The 17,783-nt window shown below is 39.5% G+C and overlaps 1 protein-coding gene across 1 annotated transcript in view; it reads right to left on the reverse strand.

The window, feature by feature from the left end:
* The window catches only part of CHRFAM7A (CHRNA7 (cholinergic receptor, nicotinic, alpha 7, exons 5-10) and FAM7A (family with sequence similarity 7A, exons A-E) fusion), a 42,561-nt gene that overhangs the window by 23,819 nt on the left and 959 nt on the right, over window positions 1-17,783 (reverse strand). Inside the window, exon 2 of the mRNA XM_010572269.1 lies at window positions 16,558-16,735. Coding sequence (XP_010570571.1) covers window positions 16,558-16,735 — 178 coding nt within the window. The remainder of the gene's footprint in view (window positions 1-16,557; window positions 16,736-17,783) is intronic.

Below are 17,783 nucleotides of genomic sequence, written 5' to 3' on the forward strand. Positions count from 1 at the left end.
ATTGCAGCTGTTCTCAGGATTTAGCTAAATATCTCCTGTAGCATTAAGGTGAGTTTTGCAGTTAAATTTCTGAAATCCAGCCTGAAAATGTCTTCCTTACTTTGTGTGCTTCTCGATCTTTGATTTAATTTCTTCTAGCTTTTCTTAATCAAAGAATTAAAATCTTAAGACAAACAAAAATGTGAATGGTTAATTAAAGTGAAATTTGAAAAGAAAACTTCTTTTCTATTGAGCTCTTAGGTTTATTAGATTTGTGATGGATGGCATATGAATTGCTCTTCATACTCTCTACATGCTGAAGGTCTTTGAAATAGACAACTGCTCTGTAGAATTGCTCCTGACTGGGGAAAGTGGAGTTTTGTTGCTGGAGATAACACAGACTGGCACAGATTGCTGCCACTATCCATTTTTATTTTTTAAGAAGGCTGACTTTGGACTGTAAATTCAAAGAGGAGCAAGGCAATAAATGGCTATTCTGGGACTAACTGAAATACTTAGAGTTATATGGGAAACAGACAGTTTCCCTGTAGGGAGACCCCCTTCTCACTCTCCCCCTAGCCCCCACTTTCATTTGTGCTACAGCGAGTAAAGTTTCTTGAAGTCCCCTGAATCTCTAGCCAGGAACAATGCAGAGCAAATCTCTGGCATATTCCCAACACAACCTGCTGTCCTAAGCACTTTCCATAATCTTGAAGGACAGAGTGGCAGTACCAATCCCAGATGCAATGACAGTTCCTTTGTTTCCCATTTGAATTAAAAAATCAGCCTCTTCACATCATGTGAATGGTGCAGCAGAGCTGAACAAGAACCTACGCTAGAATATACAGCTGAAAAAGAGAATGCAGCTGAAGAGTATTTGTGAAAGAGTTGAATCATCCATGCAAAGTGTTCAGGCTAATGACTGTTGTATATATTGGCTCAATTTTATAAAAAATTTATACATATTTGTAAGAGAGGGCCACTGTAATCCAGTGAAGTCTCCTGCATGAGACAGGTGGGATTAAGGTCTGACTCTGCACTCTCATTCTGTTTATTTATTGTTCTTGTTTTGTTTTAGAACCATGACCTACATTTAGTGAGTCCTCTGTCTGGCCATATTCACTAGAACTATTTCTTGTACAAATTCAGGAGTGGGCCACACTTACTAGAAATAATGCTGGATAAACCAAACATTCCAGCTCAAGCTACGTCTCTTTAGCAGATAGTGCTCTGTGACAGCCAAGACCCCATCTTGGGGTCCCCATCTTCAATTCCATGCAGCTTCTCACCTTCAAAATATGACCTATCTTCATAGATGTTTACTTAATCAGAGTGTAATGTTTAAAGTTCAAGATATGGAAGATTTATTTCAAAGCAATATCTACTTATGTCATCTTCCTTTGAAATGCATACATCCAGTCTGTCCTACATATATATGTGTAATGCCATTTTCTTTATTACCTGGGCTGTGGACTAAAACAGTACCAGCAGTACTTAAAGCTAGCCAGCTATGCTGTACTGGGTCTAACTTTTGGGTATTACTCTTATGGCATATGCTATTTAGTATTTGTAGAGCATATTCCTGTCTTAGCAGTTTGTAAGCGTGTCCCTTCCATCAGGAACATATGAAATTGTTCAGACTGTTTCTTATTTTGGTGGGGTTTTTTATTGAATCATTATAAATGGGATTAAATGAGTTGAAAATTAACAAATGCTTTTTAAAAAATGATTTTGTAAATCTTCCTTCTAACCTACAAGCATATTATTTTCAGCAAATTAAACACAAGGAAAATGGCGCCTAGCTACAAATAACAGTGCAACAGTGCCAAATGAATACTTTACAGTACTGCTACGAAACTATTACATAGCATTACAGATTTCAGCACTTCTGTAAATATCTTTAGCAGTGCAGTCTTTGCACAGTTATACAGCTCAACATGTAGCAGCTTAGACTGCCACATCTGCTGACATTAGTTCCAGATGTTTGCATGTAGTAGCAAGGACAAGCAGAAGAGACAGGCTGAGGAACAGAGCAGCAGTAATGCAGAGTGTTACCATGAATGGAAACAAGTGTCTGCTGTTGGGTGCAGAGAGGTCCTTGGGTAAGGCATGCAGAGGCACAAGCTTTAGCCATGGTGAAGCCCACAATGGTGAGCTCCTGGTTTTATGCAATGGAAACTGCAATAGGATGGTCTGCGAGTCACTGGCAACACTGGTGAGAAATGGCATCCAGCAGCTGGGAGGAAGGGAATGGGAGAGGAGGAAAGGAAATCTCCTGGTGTGAGTGGTGGAAAGATGCCCTGAGCACTAGACTAGCTACAGTTTTGGTCTGTGTTTAACACTTGAGCCAGCACATATTTAATATGAGGTTTGCTATGAGCTTACCCACAGTTACAATTCAGACTTAGTGACTGTAGAGCTTGACCTATGTGTAAGTCTAAAAAAAAAATGGGGATTTTCAGGTATGTGTTCTGCATGGGTGTTGAAGCCTGGAGTTCACCTGTCCCATGCACTGTTCAGGTGCAAAAGGAGAGAAACAAAACAGTGAGGAAGTAAACCTGAATACAACAGACAAATATGCTTCTGCTTAAAGCTAAAGTTCTGTGAAAGTTTTAAGGGTTTCTAGAGTTAAAATGCTAAAATGTTACTAAAGCATTCTGTACTGCTGGGGTAGGAATAGGTACTCATTTTTGGCCTTTTGAATATCTTAATTTTTCTTTACAATAAAAATTAGAAAAATGTCATTTGAATTTTACCTGGGTTAAAGTTGAGTTTGGAATGTGAGATGAGGAGTCTGATTGCTTTGCTTAACTAAATTCAGGTGAAATTCGGGGGGGGGGGGGTTTGTTGGTTTGTTGGGTTTTTTTTTTAATTGTGCTGTATGCGCTCTATTTTGCAAGTCTGAAAAAATCCAGTGGTTTCTCCACACCAACTAATCCTACTTGCTTTTGCAAGAAGCATTTGCTCTCTCCCCAACTATTTTATCTTACTTTAAAAGAAAGGTGGATTTTGCTCAAAACATACCCAGGTCTTCCCAGATGGATGCAAATCTTACACAGCAGAAAAGCTGCTGGAGAAAGCATAGAAGAGCCATCTTAACTCTGGGCAGAGCATCTGCATGAGCAGCCTCCTTAAAACGTGGGAATGTATTTCTGTTCCATATATACTCTGACAGGGTCTGACAGTCGTGCTTGTCATTGACTGTAATAGGGCTTTGTCCTGGCAGTGGGCTTGAGATGTATTTTCACGCAGTTTCACAGAAAAGAAGCGGAGATTATAAATATGTCTAAGAGCCTCATGATGTACCATTTCTGTTACCATGGGGACATAATTGTAATAGCAGTCTTTTTTCTTTTTTTTTTCAGTACATCATTGTTAACAAGAGATTGTATTTATATTTGAACACATTCATCTTTGCAAAGACAAGCAGGGATCAGGCGTATGCAATGAGTAGAGTACAGCATACCTAATAACATACTTCAGCATGTCTTGTGTGAAAAAAATATTCTTTCAAAGAGCAAGAGGGGGAGGTTGCAGTTTTTCAAGTTATCATCTTATGAATGCCCATGGTTCACTGTAGGTTTCACTCAGTTCAATTATTAAATATAGCATAGAGCTTAAAGTGCAGTTACATTTATTGCAACCATGCAAAGTAATAACTGTGTTCTGTTGCTTTATTTACAAATAATTCTTGATTCCATTGTATTCCATGGCAGACTCCCATTGAGAGGATTGAGCCCTGAATTAGTGTTAAATACTGGCTCTAGGTGCTGATTATCATTGCCAGTCTGACACAGATAGGCATCCCAGCTCCAAATGCATGCTGGGATCTGGGAACTACAAACCATTCCACAGGCTAAGAGGGAATAATAGAGCCCCCGTAGCCCCACTCCTTAGACAGCATTAAAACAAGAGGGAATCAAGGCTTTTGAACTTGATTGATTTGCCTAGAGGTTAGCTGCAAAACATGGAAATTGAAAGGTCAGGTTGTTACCCCTGGATGTACCAGTAATGCCAGGACAGCATTATACCAAGGGATTTGACTCTAATTTTATTCTTGCTAATCAACTTTAAGTCATGTTCAACTTTTTATTAAGGCTTTCTCCTCAAAATGTTCATAAGTCATATGGAAATGCTGTTATAGCATATATATTTAGCAAACTGAAGGAAAGCAGGTGATTTCTTCAAGGAGAGAAGAGAAAGTTATGGGAGAACAAGGAGCTGAACACAAAGCTGTGTCTTCCTCTCCCTTTGTGTGATCAGAGCACACAGCTCCAGCACCAGCCTGCTGCTGGCATTCTTCTGTCCTATTCTCGTGAATAACTGCAACCGAAATTTCCACACCTGACCAGAGCACGTTGTCCATGTTTTAGCATCCGTTCACATGCTGAAACTGCAGAACCTTTGAGGAACACCAGAGCCATAGAGATAGAGGCATCTGACTAGGACACAGTCACGAGGAATGGCTCTGTCCACTACAAATGGACATAGTTAATTAAAGCCAGCTTCAGAGGACTAGTTAGCAAAGTGCCATTACTCATCCCAGACAGTTTCTCTAACTATACGATCTTATCTCCATCTTTCCAATTGTAGGCAAATTAAGCAAGAAGGAATAGCTCCAAAATGCCTGTGATATGTAACATAATCCATTATCCTTGATGTCTTGGGGTCTCTGTTCAATCTAGGATACAGCACAGACATCACCACTGCAATTAAAAAAATCCCTAGAGAAGGGTTTAGTACAAAATACATTGCTTAACCTGCTGAACGTCTCTGCAGCTCTGGACACAAAAGTATTACAAAGACACCTTAATAACTCCGGAAGAGAGGGTGAATCAGCACTGCAGAAATTCTAGTTATTCCTCACCCTATATCCTCTGAGGGACAGGTTTGACAGTCCTCTTTTAAAGGGTCTTAATTTTCAAATTTCCCTAAAAATCCGTATGGCCTCCACTTCTCTTTAATGCCTGTAAAGAATCACTGATGAAGACACTGACAAAGGAATATATTGATGAAAATCAACTGTGTGTCTGTCTCTTCACAAAAGCAACAAGTCTCATGACTGAAATGTCAGAACACCTACACAGTCCTTCAGGCTGCTGTTTTCTGCAACACAAAAGAGCAAACTTTCTTCTGTGAAAAGAACATTTGTGTCTGCATGGAGTCGGAGAGGGAGTGAGCACTCCAAAATCCATAAAAATGCTTATTTGAATTTCTTGAGCTCAGTGAGTGGTTTAGTCAAACTTACCAGTGCTCATTATTTTTTCTGTCTTCATTCTTGCGTTTAGTAGCACTGGTGGTAATAGGTAAAAGGCCTGCTTCTTTCCTCTCAAATACTTAACTGACACAACTCTGCAGTTATTGAGAGTAATTATGGGGATGCCAACCACAGAAATATGTTAATACTCACAGCTGAACACAGAAAACAAGCCAATGGAAGTCCGAAGTAGTAGCGCTGTATAATTAAACATGTGCGTGGGTCCACCAACTCTGCACATGGTTATTGATTGTTCCCTTCAGGCTACTCCATTATAAGGATCATATAAGCAATACAGAGGTGTGATTATAGGCCATGCAAATATGGCTTCACATCACTACCAGAGGATTTTGGAGACATGAACTGGATAAATGTCATATTCTTATGTTGCTCCCAATGAGCAGCAGCATGCTCTTAGCACTTCTCAGTTAGCTGTTGTTGAAGCCAGTGTTAACAGCCTTTCCTTTTTACAAATCAAATTCTAGTTTCAGATAACAGGCATGAACATGCAAGCGTAAGTGAAGGTTAAACCCGAATATACATTTACTTCAGGCTTCTTCTGGTTATTCTTGGAAAATAATTCTTTTAATTTTGAATAAATTAAAAATTCAAAATAAATTAGTTAACACATTAAAAATAAATAATGTAAGTAATTAAAATTCTAGGTGAATTTTAAAATATTTTATTTCCTATATAAGCACTTGTTCATATATGCTCTCTGCTGCCAACCCATTGTGAGATCATCCCCCCCCCCCCCTTTTTTTTTTCCCCCCCTTTTTTGTAACTCAGAGATATATTTAGATTGGGAACAGTTGGATTATTTAGTACTCTGTTCAGGCAAACATGGTGAGGAGTTCAGGAGAAACGGAAGAATTCACATCTGTATCATCTAAATTTGAAGTAATTAACATTTGAATGTTTCTATATTAATACGCGGTTCATAGATAGAAAAGTATTTGCTTGCAATCCATTGACAATGCTTTGTTCAACCACTGTCAGCACTATTAGATTTGTAAATTACTGAAAACCTTTTATAGTGTGTGCTTTTCAGAGAGAAAAGCAGGCACTGTATCTGCACAGGTCTGAGAATACAGCCCTAAAATGAAACAGAGAACAGAAACAGAATACCACCTACTCGATTGTTCCAAGAGCCTATCAGGACTACCATTTAAAATGTTAGACCATGACTGGTAATCTAATCTAGTCCTCAAGCGCCTCTGGTAACACAGGTGCTCCCAAGGATGGTGTCAGAGGTTAGGTACATTGCTTTAGCAGCACCCCCTGCCTTCCCTTGCCATCATCGCCAAAACTGCTGCAGCACCTTCCCTGTCAACTTGTGGACCCACACAGATCACGTTACAGGGGCAGGGCAGAGGCTGTGATGGTTAGGTGTGGGTTGGTTTTCCCCAGATAATTCATCCAGCCCACAGCATCTGCCCACAGCACTTTCAGCAGCCTTCCCAGAAAAGAAATGGGTCCAGCAGGGACAGCCACCTACATTTGAACTCCTTCCTCAGCACGCGTTGACACTGCAGTCAGAGGCAAATCAAATCCAGGGAGAGCCAAGATAACTCCCATCTTTGTGTGCACAGTAAAAGAGGTTTTCCCAAGAAGCACCAGATTTACAGAGCGTGTAATTAGTCTGTGTGTGCACAAAAACCGCAGCAGACCAGCAGAGACTAGACTGCGCACACAGAGTGTGTCGGCTCGGACTGAACCTGTAGATCTCCCAAGAGCCTGGGAACAGGGAAATAATTTAACAGGCAAAGGAGGTTTGAAAACACTGATCTGATACTTTACTTGTACTTTATGGAGCCAGATTCTCAGCCAATGCAGATCAGTGTAGTTCCGCTATCCAAGGACAAGAACCTTGCTAAAGATAAATATGGGGCTTTCAAACATTTCATACAAATTTCCACAGACTGTAACAAGATGATCCATATGGGTCAAAACAAAGGATACGAACTTAGGTATTAAGTAGTGACATGATGTATTGTCTAGTTCTTGAATATGACAGAAATACTGTCATTTTAACTGTATAGAGTCTGTAAAAAAAAAAAAAAAAGAGGAACAATTCTGAGTATTACAGGGACTATATTCATTTCAGTCCCCAAACTTCTGTGAATTAAAAGCTCTGTATAAGAACAAGTATTAGCTAGCCAGACCTGACTCCCAGAAATTATGTCTTGTGCTGCAATTTTGTTTTATTAGCTGATTACTGAGGACTAGTAATCATTACTAGATGATGTGACTTTGCAAATTCTGTTGTTCTTGTAAGAGGTCCTGTGTAAAATGTGAAAGCTTTATATTCTGGTCCCTGCGCTCTACAGCAATCCATCACAACAGAATCTGTTTTCTAGGACCTTAACCGTACTTTTCACAGTAAGGATGCAAATCTTCTTCATCACAAGTGGCATACCAGTAGATGTCTACTCACTTTTTAAGTTAATGGGGCATCCATACCAATGTAGTTAGAAAACAAAGAAATGAAGTACTGAGCTTCTATGATTCGTGCTGATTATTTATATCGTAAAGGATGAGGAAAATGTTAGAGAAACTGCTTTGCTTTACTCATATTAAAAAACAAACAGAAAAACCCCAACTGATTTGTATTACAATTCCAAAGACCTCTCCTGTGGAACCAGAAAGCAGAACAGAAGTTCTGATTTTCATATAGAAGGAACATCTCTATGTTCTCCAGTGAACTACTGTCAAGAGGTTTTTTTCTAGCCTTTAGTCAGTCCTTTACTCCTTCCTGCAAAATGCCTTAAATTAGTGTAAATTCATTGCTTCCCATTCCATCCTACAGAATATAGACTGTGTTTAAAATATCTTTCCAGATCTAACACTGCTTGAGAAGACTAGGTAAAAGAAAGATGCTGAAGGAAAAAATAGTCAAAAAAGCCAGAAGATATTTAGAAGCACAGGAAAAATGGACAAATATCACAGAAAAAAGGTTGCAGTTTCTCTTAGTGTACCAGTATCTCACCTCAGTAGGGTAGGGAGCAGTGTTGTCTGCTTGTTTAAATAGATAAATTATCAGAATATTTTAGACTGTTATTTGAAAACATCTGTTCTTCATATTTCATGGGGAAGCAGAATACTCTGTTTTCTGTTATAATCCAGTAATTTTCATAGGTATTAAACTAACTAAAAATATCGCAAAGCATATCCCAGCACTGTTCCAGTTTTCTAAACTCTCAGAATTAAATCATGGTAGAATGGAAATGGCTGCACTATGAAAGTGCAAATAGTTTCTCCCTTTAGCATGGAAAGAATAAAGATCAAGCAGCAAAGTGAGAGGAGAATAAAGCTTGGAGAGACTTTTTCTAATGTACACGAATGCTAAAGGTTAAAAGAATAATGCAGATTTGATGAGTTTCTGCCACAACCATTGTTTGCAAAGAGGCTGCTGAGGTTTGATAAACAGCTTAGGAACTTTAGCACCATTTCTCAACAAGCCTCTTGATTTGGTTGTTTTATTCGTCTTTCCAGATTTAATTTTTTTTTTTTTTTTTTTTAGGGGAGATTTTTGTTTTTATAGTCTGTTTCTTTACAGAAGCTGTTCAGCTTCTTTGAATGACAGCATCATTTTCTCTTTAAAATTTCAAGGTATTTCACATTACTATCTTGCCCAGTGTGTCCAGGGTATTTGACTGCAAATACTGAGTTGCAGATTCTTACGCAGAGGCTTTGCTAAGCACTGTATTTAAGTCATTGAAGTCAACTGTATCACTTACACTGTGGAAAATGAAACAAGGATGAAAGCCCTTGAATATATAAATCTAAGTCGTACAAGTAACCAAGGGCAATGTAGGATGAGCAAACTTTGACTGCGTTCAGATAAACATAAGAAAGTTTGCATGCTTTCATTTTTCCTTTGGTCTGCACAAGTGAATTGAACAGCCTAAAGGAACAGGATTTCTCTTGAGATTCTGCTGCTGCTCACTACATACAAACAACTATTCAGCACATTTCTTTTCCCTAACTAGAAAGTAAAAAAAGAAACAGGAGAAACTGGAAAAGAAGCGAAAACTGTTGTGTAGTAAATGATTTAATTAGCTAGTAAATGTCTGGAGGAGCCATGAAAGATTCCTGACTAAATGGTGTTATGCAACATAAGTAAGAACTTGAATATTTATGCAGATAAATAACTAAATTCAACTTTCTTAAATAAATTATTGTGTTGATTCTTCTGCTAGTAAAAAAAAATAAATTATGATCAGAGTTGACCAAAATGGACAGATTCATACCCACCAAAATGTTACCATAAGTCTTGCTACAGAAGTCACAAGCTAAGATAGTATTGATCCAGCATTCTCCCAAGTTTAGCAACTTGGCTCAGATAGAGATGGAACTAGCTTGGTTTTTTGCTAAATATATGACAGATTTTAAGTGAAGAAGAATCACGGGTAGAGGTTTGTGAGCAGTTTAAGCTAATCTAAATCCAAAGTAAGTACAGGTCATCTAGAAAACTGACTACTCAAAAAATTGACACAGCTAACTGCTCAGTCCCAGAGGCACTGGCGCAAGCCAAAGGGGTAGGAAAATGAGGCCAGAAGTTAGTGGGATCATCTCTTTCAGCAGCAGAGTGCTGAGATCAGCTTAGGACACTCACAAAATGGTGCCCCGAGTTCCACATAGAAAGTTGGTATAAATTCTAGATTCAAACCAGAAAGCCACAGAACACAGTAATGTTTTCAACAGCTGCAGAGTAAAATTGCTGAAATTCCTTAGGAAAAGCTAAGAGAGCATATTAATGAAAATTAATATCAGAAAACCATTGGTCTGATCCCAATGCAATAATTCTCCTAGTCTTAAGTTTAGCATTTTTATGATAAAGTTGTATTTAACACTGTCTTGTATGCTTCAACAGTTATGATATGAATGATTCTGATGTTCAAAGAATCTAGTCTATTATATAATGAGTTTGTAAATGTTTTGGAACAAAGATGATCTTTTCAGCTGTGTTTACATATGATCTAGTACAGGGAGAGTCTGGACTGTGACTACAATAGTTGATGGAATGATGAAAATAATACAAATATCTGCTCTCATACAGAGGCAGTACTGACATGTCTTTGGTTCCAGTTAAGAAAGCACTTAGGCATCAGATTAAACTCATTCAATACAACCAAAGCCTCCAGCGGATGGATTATTTCCAGTACATGCAAATATTTCTTAAAATATAGTACTCAAAATTTCACATAATTTAGGCTTTGAAAAAAACATGCATCAAATTGGTCAAACCAGTCCTTTTACTCTACTTTTACAACAAGATAACATTAAATTCTAATTTTGCCCTCAGTATTCTCTGAACTCCTCCCAAACTTATGTCATCTGCAAATGTAATAAAAATATTACTTATTCTATCTTCCAGGTGAAATGAAATTAAAACACTGACTCAATATAGGTTCCTGGGGAATCTCCCCACGTAACTAAATCTCACCATTTTGAAAGTGAGCCATTGTCAACTACTCTTAAGATTTTCTAACCAGTTCTGCCATGTGGGTTTACCAAGGCCTTATTCTCTAGTTTTCTGCTAAGAACATTATTCAGAAAGGCTTTATTAAAGTCAAAATATATAACTTGCTGCAGATAATCAAGAAATCTGGTACACTGCCAAAAATATCTTCATGCTGCGTACCCAATTTTGTTGAAGAAGGAAAGGTGCATCATTTTTCTAGAAGTGTTTTTTAGTTTTGTTCCCAAGTTGGAACATGGGAAGTTCTGCTTAGATGTTAGGAAAAGAAGTCTACCATGATGATAGTTGAATACTGAAACAAGTTGCCCAGGGAGGTTGTGGAATCTCTCTCTGTGGAAGTGTTCAGTACTTGACTGGACGCAGTCCTGGGTAACGTGATCTATTTAGACATATCTGGAGCAGGGGGGTGGACTAGATGACCTCTGGAGGCCCCTTCCAAACTAAAATAAGACTGTAGGATTCTTCTACTCGTTTAGATAGCAGTAAAAATTGAGATTGAACTATCACTGTATATATCAATGTATTCCAGTTCTTCATGTCTGTGTTTCTAAGCAGTCATTTTCAGCGTAAATGTATGATCATTTTGCATAAATTTCTAAGGTTTCATATTCTGATTTTTAGGGATGGAATTCCCTCAGATATGTTTCTTTTAATTGTGTTAACTTACAGTAGATACAAATATGTCTATTGTAAAAATGTCAGGCTAGGCACAAAATTCATACCTTCGTGATCACTGTATTTGTTTTTCTATGCCATTCACTATTCTGCATGAGATGTAGCAGAGTAGGAACAGCACTGCTGCTGTGTCTGTTCCTAGTGTTCATTCTAAAGCAATAGGTAGTGGCTGAATATTCTCCTCTGATGCTATTATTGGGATGGATGTTACAAGAAAAAATAAGGATGTTAGAAGGTATTTGCCTCCATTAGTGTTTAAAAAAGTGGTGGCTGTAATTTTATCCAGTGTGGAAATTACATCAGTGTATTTCAAGAATCTGCTTCTCAAAAATGCATATGCTGGAAGTTCTTCCTAAGCGTAAGTTAGGTTCATACTCCATGCCAACACTGAAATACTAGACAGGCAGAGGCCAAAGACTAGCTTTTTGTTCAGGTAATGGGATATCCATGAGGTGAGATGTAGAGAAAAATTAGCTTCTCTACATCATGTTCCTTATTTTTTTGACATTGTACTGAAGCTATGACCTTGATCAACTATGACCATCAATTAACCCTTCTTCCTCTCCTGCCACTAAGGTATGCAGATACCCTTAGTGTTTAAGATTTTCTTTCTGTGCTTATTCTTAAATTTTGCTTAGTTTTCTTAAGTCAGATACTTCCAAACATTCTTTGATTCAGATCCAAAGAGATGTTTATTATCAGGCTTTGTTCAACATACATTGCTTTCCTGTAAGGCGTTTTGAAACAAGATTTCAGCAAATCAGAGAGGAAGTAGGTTATTTTTCACTTCTTTCGTCAAATTGCTTGGCATTTCTCATTTCAAGAAAATTGAAACAAATAATTATGAAAAGCAAAAGAAACCTCTTATTCCATCTTCTGATATTCTAATAACTCAAATGTCCTTGAAGAGCACTTCTGGCCAGTTAGCTGTTTCCACTTTGTTTTCACTTCAGGATGATATAATTACAAGATGTTTGCAAAGGTTTAAGAGCAGTGTTTTTTTCTATTAAGGAATACAGGAATAAAGCAAACTGAAAGATACCTAGGATCTCTCTCTTGTTAAAGTTCTTATTAACTTGACACAGAAGCTTTTTTTAAGCCCGCTCCTTTCAAACCTCCTTCTTTCCATTTTGCCCCCCATCCTCTTCCACCTAAATTCTACCTTTCTTCCAAACTCCTTTGCTGTCTTTCAGGTCTACCATACATTCCCTCTTCTCTAAGCACTCCCCCAGTTTCCTAGCTCTCCTCTTCATTCATGTGTCCCTAACCTGCATTTTTCTCATGCTGCCACTGTTTCGCTTCCCATTTAGCAACACTTTGTATAATTTACTATGCTGTCTTGCATTCTCACTAGGCAGTTCATTAACTCTATTTCCTTGTGAACTAAACTAAATTCAGGCAATCAGCACTTACAGGTCCCTCATTATGTAGTCCTGATGCTAGCATGCATATTAATATGCAATACCAATGAAAAAAAAAACACATCTGCAAGCATAGGGTAGAAATAATTGCTAGTTTTAGAAGGAAAGGGTTAACCTAAACTAAAAATGTAAGGTAGGAAACATCCACTGTATTTGGAAAAGGTTTCATATATTGGCCCCCCTCTCCTATCAGCAAAGTCAGAGTGGAATGGAAGAGACTTCAAGTAAGGAATAGCAGCAGCCAGGGTCCAGCCTGGCTCAATCTGTTCTGGCAGGGATTTCATGGATCTGCTCTGGATAGGTCTAACTCCCAGTACAGCTGGTATCAGCCGAGAAGCCATTAAAGTGAATATATAAACTCGAGGAAAGCATGATGGTGACATGTTTTGTTTCTAGCTTGTTAAACCAGTAATTGTTATTGCAAGTAGCTGTCATTCCCACCAGCATTTGCTTCTTGTTGACAATGAAGAAAACTCATTTGTTTTATAGTGTGAAGCTTAATTTACTTCATGGTTGGTTTCTTTCTTTGCCTGTCAATCCCAGATTTCTGAGAAAGAAATGCAGTCAGTTTTATAGCAAGCAGAATGAGCTGTAACTAAACTGCCAGTACAAAAACTATGGCTTCTTACTGATTTTGCAGGGTTGTTTTTGAAAGGCACATAGGATCAAAAACTCCCTTTTGAATCATATTAGCCAAGACTGCCAGTCATTGACTATACCCAGACTGGCAAGTGATCTGTGGATATTTGCCCTTCAGTTTGTATGGTTTTTAATTAAACTTGACAACTCCAGAAGAAATTAATTCTGTGAAGTTGACTGCGTGCTGGCCTTTAGCCATTTGTGTCTCCAACAGCCAACTGTTCATACAGTAGTCAAGGCCATGGTTATAGCCATGTTGGGAGTGTGGGGAAGAGACAGCCCCAGTATTAACTCGTAGAAATGCAAAGGAAACCTTTACAGTGTAGATGCAATGTAAGAAGGAAAAAAGTCCCATCTGCATTCAGCTTATTCTATTCAGGAAACGGTTTTGATGACATAAAGAAGGCTTCTGTAAGCTGTGTCATCGCTAGGAGGGTTTGGCCATACAACAAACCCAGGGTGGTTAATACTTGAAAGCATGTTAGCCTAACATATTCAGGCCAAATGTGTCTATATAGAATGACACCAGAACTGCAGTTTCTGAAAGCTGGGGGAAAAACTGGTCTGTTCAGAGCCCTGTTTTATTTTGGATCAAAGTGCTTTTTCGAGCGCTCCTGTTCTGAAATAATTCTGAAATGAATTGTATGTAGCGTAATGTTAACAGTAACAAAACCAACCAAACAACAAAAACCCTACAGCATCAGGGTTTTTATCCTGGTTATCAAAATAAAGCACTAGAGAAATGTTTCCTGAACACACAGTTGTACAAAAAGAGTTGTACAAAAATCCTTTGAAGGGGACTGTACTGTCCTGTACCAAAGCAAAAGCTCCTCCAGTAGCTGTGAGAAGGCACATACTGCAGCAGGAGATCATTTCCCAAAAGGGAGCTACAGAAGGTGGCCTAGTGTAAACTAAGTCGATGGTTGGGAAGCGGTTTTATTGAAGCCTGGTTTAAGATTCAGTTGAGGCACGATGTATTATACCGAGCTCTGCAGAGATACGTTAAAATGTGGAGTTTTGCCCGGGTGCTCAGTTTGAACAGGCCTTGAACAGACTGGCTAAGCTTTCCTGGACATATTGGCCTATTACTATCAAAGACAAAAATATACCTAAAACCAGAAATACAGAGAACGTAGAGCTACAACTGAAGACTCCAGCCAGTAGGAGCTGCTGCAGAAGCCACTAAGGGGCCTGATACACTGGAAAGAGGAGCTAGACCAAAGCTCCATCACACAGATGATACGGGGCCACGTGAACCGAGTGGTTGTTTCTGCCCTCCTCCACATTCCCTGCTGTACATGGCAAGAGACCCATGAAGGTTTGAGCCAGCGAGAATAACTGCAGCAGTAACCCAGATGGGGACCTTCAGGCATTCAGCCCTTTGAAGCACTGCTGTCCCATGCGGCCCTTCATTCCCTTCACTTCAGCCTCTTACTTTCCTCTGACCTGCCCTGTCCTCATGACTCCCACTGCCCTTTGAATGCCTCTTTGTGTTACCTTGACACATTCTAAAGGAATCCAGTTAGAAGATGAATCATGAAATTAATACATCCCTTAGTAACACAGTATCATTTATTCCTTTTGTGTTGTTCCTCACTATTACGCTTCTTCTGTTGTCTCTGATTGTCTCTTGTTCAGCGCAAGGAGATCCCCTTTTTTCAAAATCTCTTAAGCCCACCCATAATAAACATCATTAATAACAAAAGCACGCCCACATACAGTTAGTGGGATGTTACTGTCATCTGCTGTATCAGCCCACTGGTACAGGCTTTTATCTCACATCAAGGTTTTGGTCTAATACCTGGCTGTCCTCTCCTAGCTCTCAGGTGGCCGTGCAGTACAGCCAAAGTCTGCATCGAGTTCAACCTGCCAGCACCATTTGAAATTGTTGCACTCTGCATAACACATATTCTTCCCTCACCATCATTCAAAGAATTTATGACTCCATATAGCTTCTGTTCTGCTCGTTGATATCACACATATTAAAACTCAACTGCTGTAGACAAGGATAGAACTGACATATTTTGCCTGTTGGCTTTAGTGGCGCTGACACTGAAAACAGTTCACTGACTATGACTGCCTACTCTCACTTTAACAAATACTAAGTATCACACTGGAAATACACATCCTAGTTTTCACCTTAGGTCTAATAAAACTAAAACTTGCAAAAACCAGCATAGAAACTATGAGCAGTTAAACCTGCAGAGTTCTCTGTGTGTGCGTGCTGACCTTCAGATAGTAAATGAACAGTGTCTGGATTTTGGCAATCGACAGCTTGTAAGAGAACAGAAAGCAAGCCACTTGTCAAGAATAATCCCATCTTTCTTTTTTTTTTTTATTTTGTTGTGTCTCAAACTTCAAGCATCTGAAGGAAAGATAATGGCATTTTGAGGTTAAGTACTAATTTTAAGTAATTAACTTCTTTACTAGTGGCCATAGCTAGCTGAATTCAGTAAAAATGAATACTGTAAATCCACTTATATGTAGAGTTTGATCTCTGTGCCACTGTGACAGAGTGAAGCTTGAATTACTCGTATTTGAACCCAAAAGATCCTACAGTGCATTTTACAAGCCTGCCAAGGACTGCATGGGAGTATCTACTGATATAGCAAACAACTGTGGTTGCAAATAGAGCAGCTAAAATTCAAGCATATAGAATGTAACAATCTTATCTAAATAATATAACTTGGGTTTTGCCCAGGGGCCCCCCTCCCCCCCCCCCCCCCCCCCATCTCCAAAAATAAGAAGCTCTTTAGGCACCACCAGAAATCAACAGCTTTAGTTTTGCATATCCCCCCTACCAGACTACACTTCTTGTTGGTTCTAAGTACAGTTAAGGATTCAAAGTATGCAGCTTGAGCTTCACTTTAAATATTTCATACTAAGAAGTTTGGGAAATACTGACAAGAGATCTGAGGAAGAGGCAAACTTTACTTTTAAGTTTACTTCTTTAAAAAGGCAGTCAAAATTTGACATTGTGTCTGGAATTATTTGTGCTTTCCAATATCTTGCAGTCTTCCTTCGCTATCACAAATCTCCATTCTAGGAAGGAAAAATCCACCCTTTTAAAGAACCAGTTTCCTAGAAGGTTATAGACTCACCACGTCCATGATCTGCATGAGGCTGAGAGTGAAATGGACAGTGAGCGGCTGGGAATCATTTGCAACTGGTCGCTCCAGAGGGTTGTAATTTTTCAGCAGCTCCTTGTAAAGCTTCCTCTGGAACTCTCCTTGCAGGGTCTCTTTGAGCACAGGAATAAATAGATAATTAATTAGGATTCTATATCAGAAAGTAAAGCTAGGACGTATGTTCTTTTCCTGCTATCAGATATTATGTATCTATTATTTTACCTGCTGCATTCCCAGAAAAAATGCCACTGTAATTCATATAGTTCAGTAGCTACTACAACAAAATCTTACCACAAATAGATCACTCTTTCTTTTCATCCCAGCCTGGAAGGGGGATTCCCTCTTTGATAATTTCTTGGCTGGCCAGGAGTGATAAATTCTAAATGCTAATGATGCTTTGTCAGCATAGGCACCCTTCGGTCCAGCAGCAAGAAGTGATGAGGAGGAAATACACCACCTGTGTTTTGACACCTGTCCTGGCATAGCTATAACCAGAAAAGCAGAACACAGATACGACAGAGGGCATCAGCAAGACAATGGGAGAAAAATGGCCACAGGTTAGGCTGAATCCTGCTCTCAGACGGCTTCAGATTGAGAACTCTTTGGGGGAAGTGGTCTCTGCTTTGTTCTCTGTTCACAGAGCTATGAATAAAGTGGGGGTACAGGGTTCCTGGCAGAGACGATAGGCACTACATTAATATACGTGACAATATTCAGGGATTTCTGTCTTTTTTACACCTCAAATCCAGGGAGGGTCTTTATTCTGCCGTTTTCCTGTGGAGGGAGAGGGAGCAGGTCCACACGAATGGAGCAGAGTAGACCGGGGCAGAGGCAGTTGCAGAAGGAAAGGAAATCTGGGCCAGGGTAGGAACAGGTCCTCTGGATGCCGGCCGTCCCTGTCCCCACTCCAGATGGACTTTCCTCTTCCCTATTTTCTAGTCCTTAACTCCCCTCCCCCCCCCCAAAAAAAATAAGCGCCACCGTCTCTGCCCTGAAGCAGCCACCGTTTAAGTGCCTTGACGGAGTTTGCTCCCCCATCCCCACTGCTCCGTCCACCTCCCACGTCCCTTCCCAGCAGCTCCCAGCGCTGGCAAGCCCACAGAGCGGCCCGGGACAGAGGACAGCCCCCAGCCGCAGCGGCAAGACGCGGGCAGAGGGCTGAAGGGGACGGCGAGGGGCCGTGGAGGATCCAGGGCAGC

This window comes from Haliaeetus leucocephalus, unplaced genomic scaffold, assembly GCF_000737465.1.
Source record: "Haliaeetus leucocephalus isolate CR32 unplaced genomic scaffold, Haliaeetus_leucocephalus-4.0 Scaffold339, whole genome shotgun sequence".
Taxonomy (NCBI): domain Eukaryota; kingdom Metazoa; phylum Chordata; class Aves; order Accipitriformes; family Accipitridae; genus Haliaeetus; species Haliaeetus leucocephalus.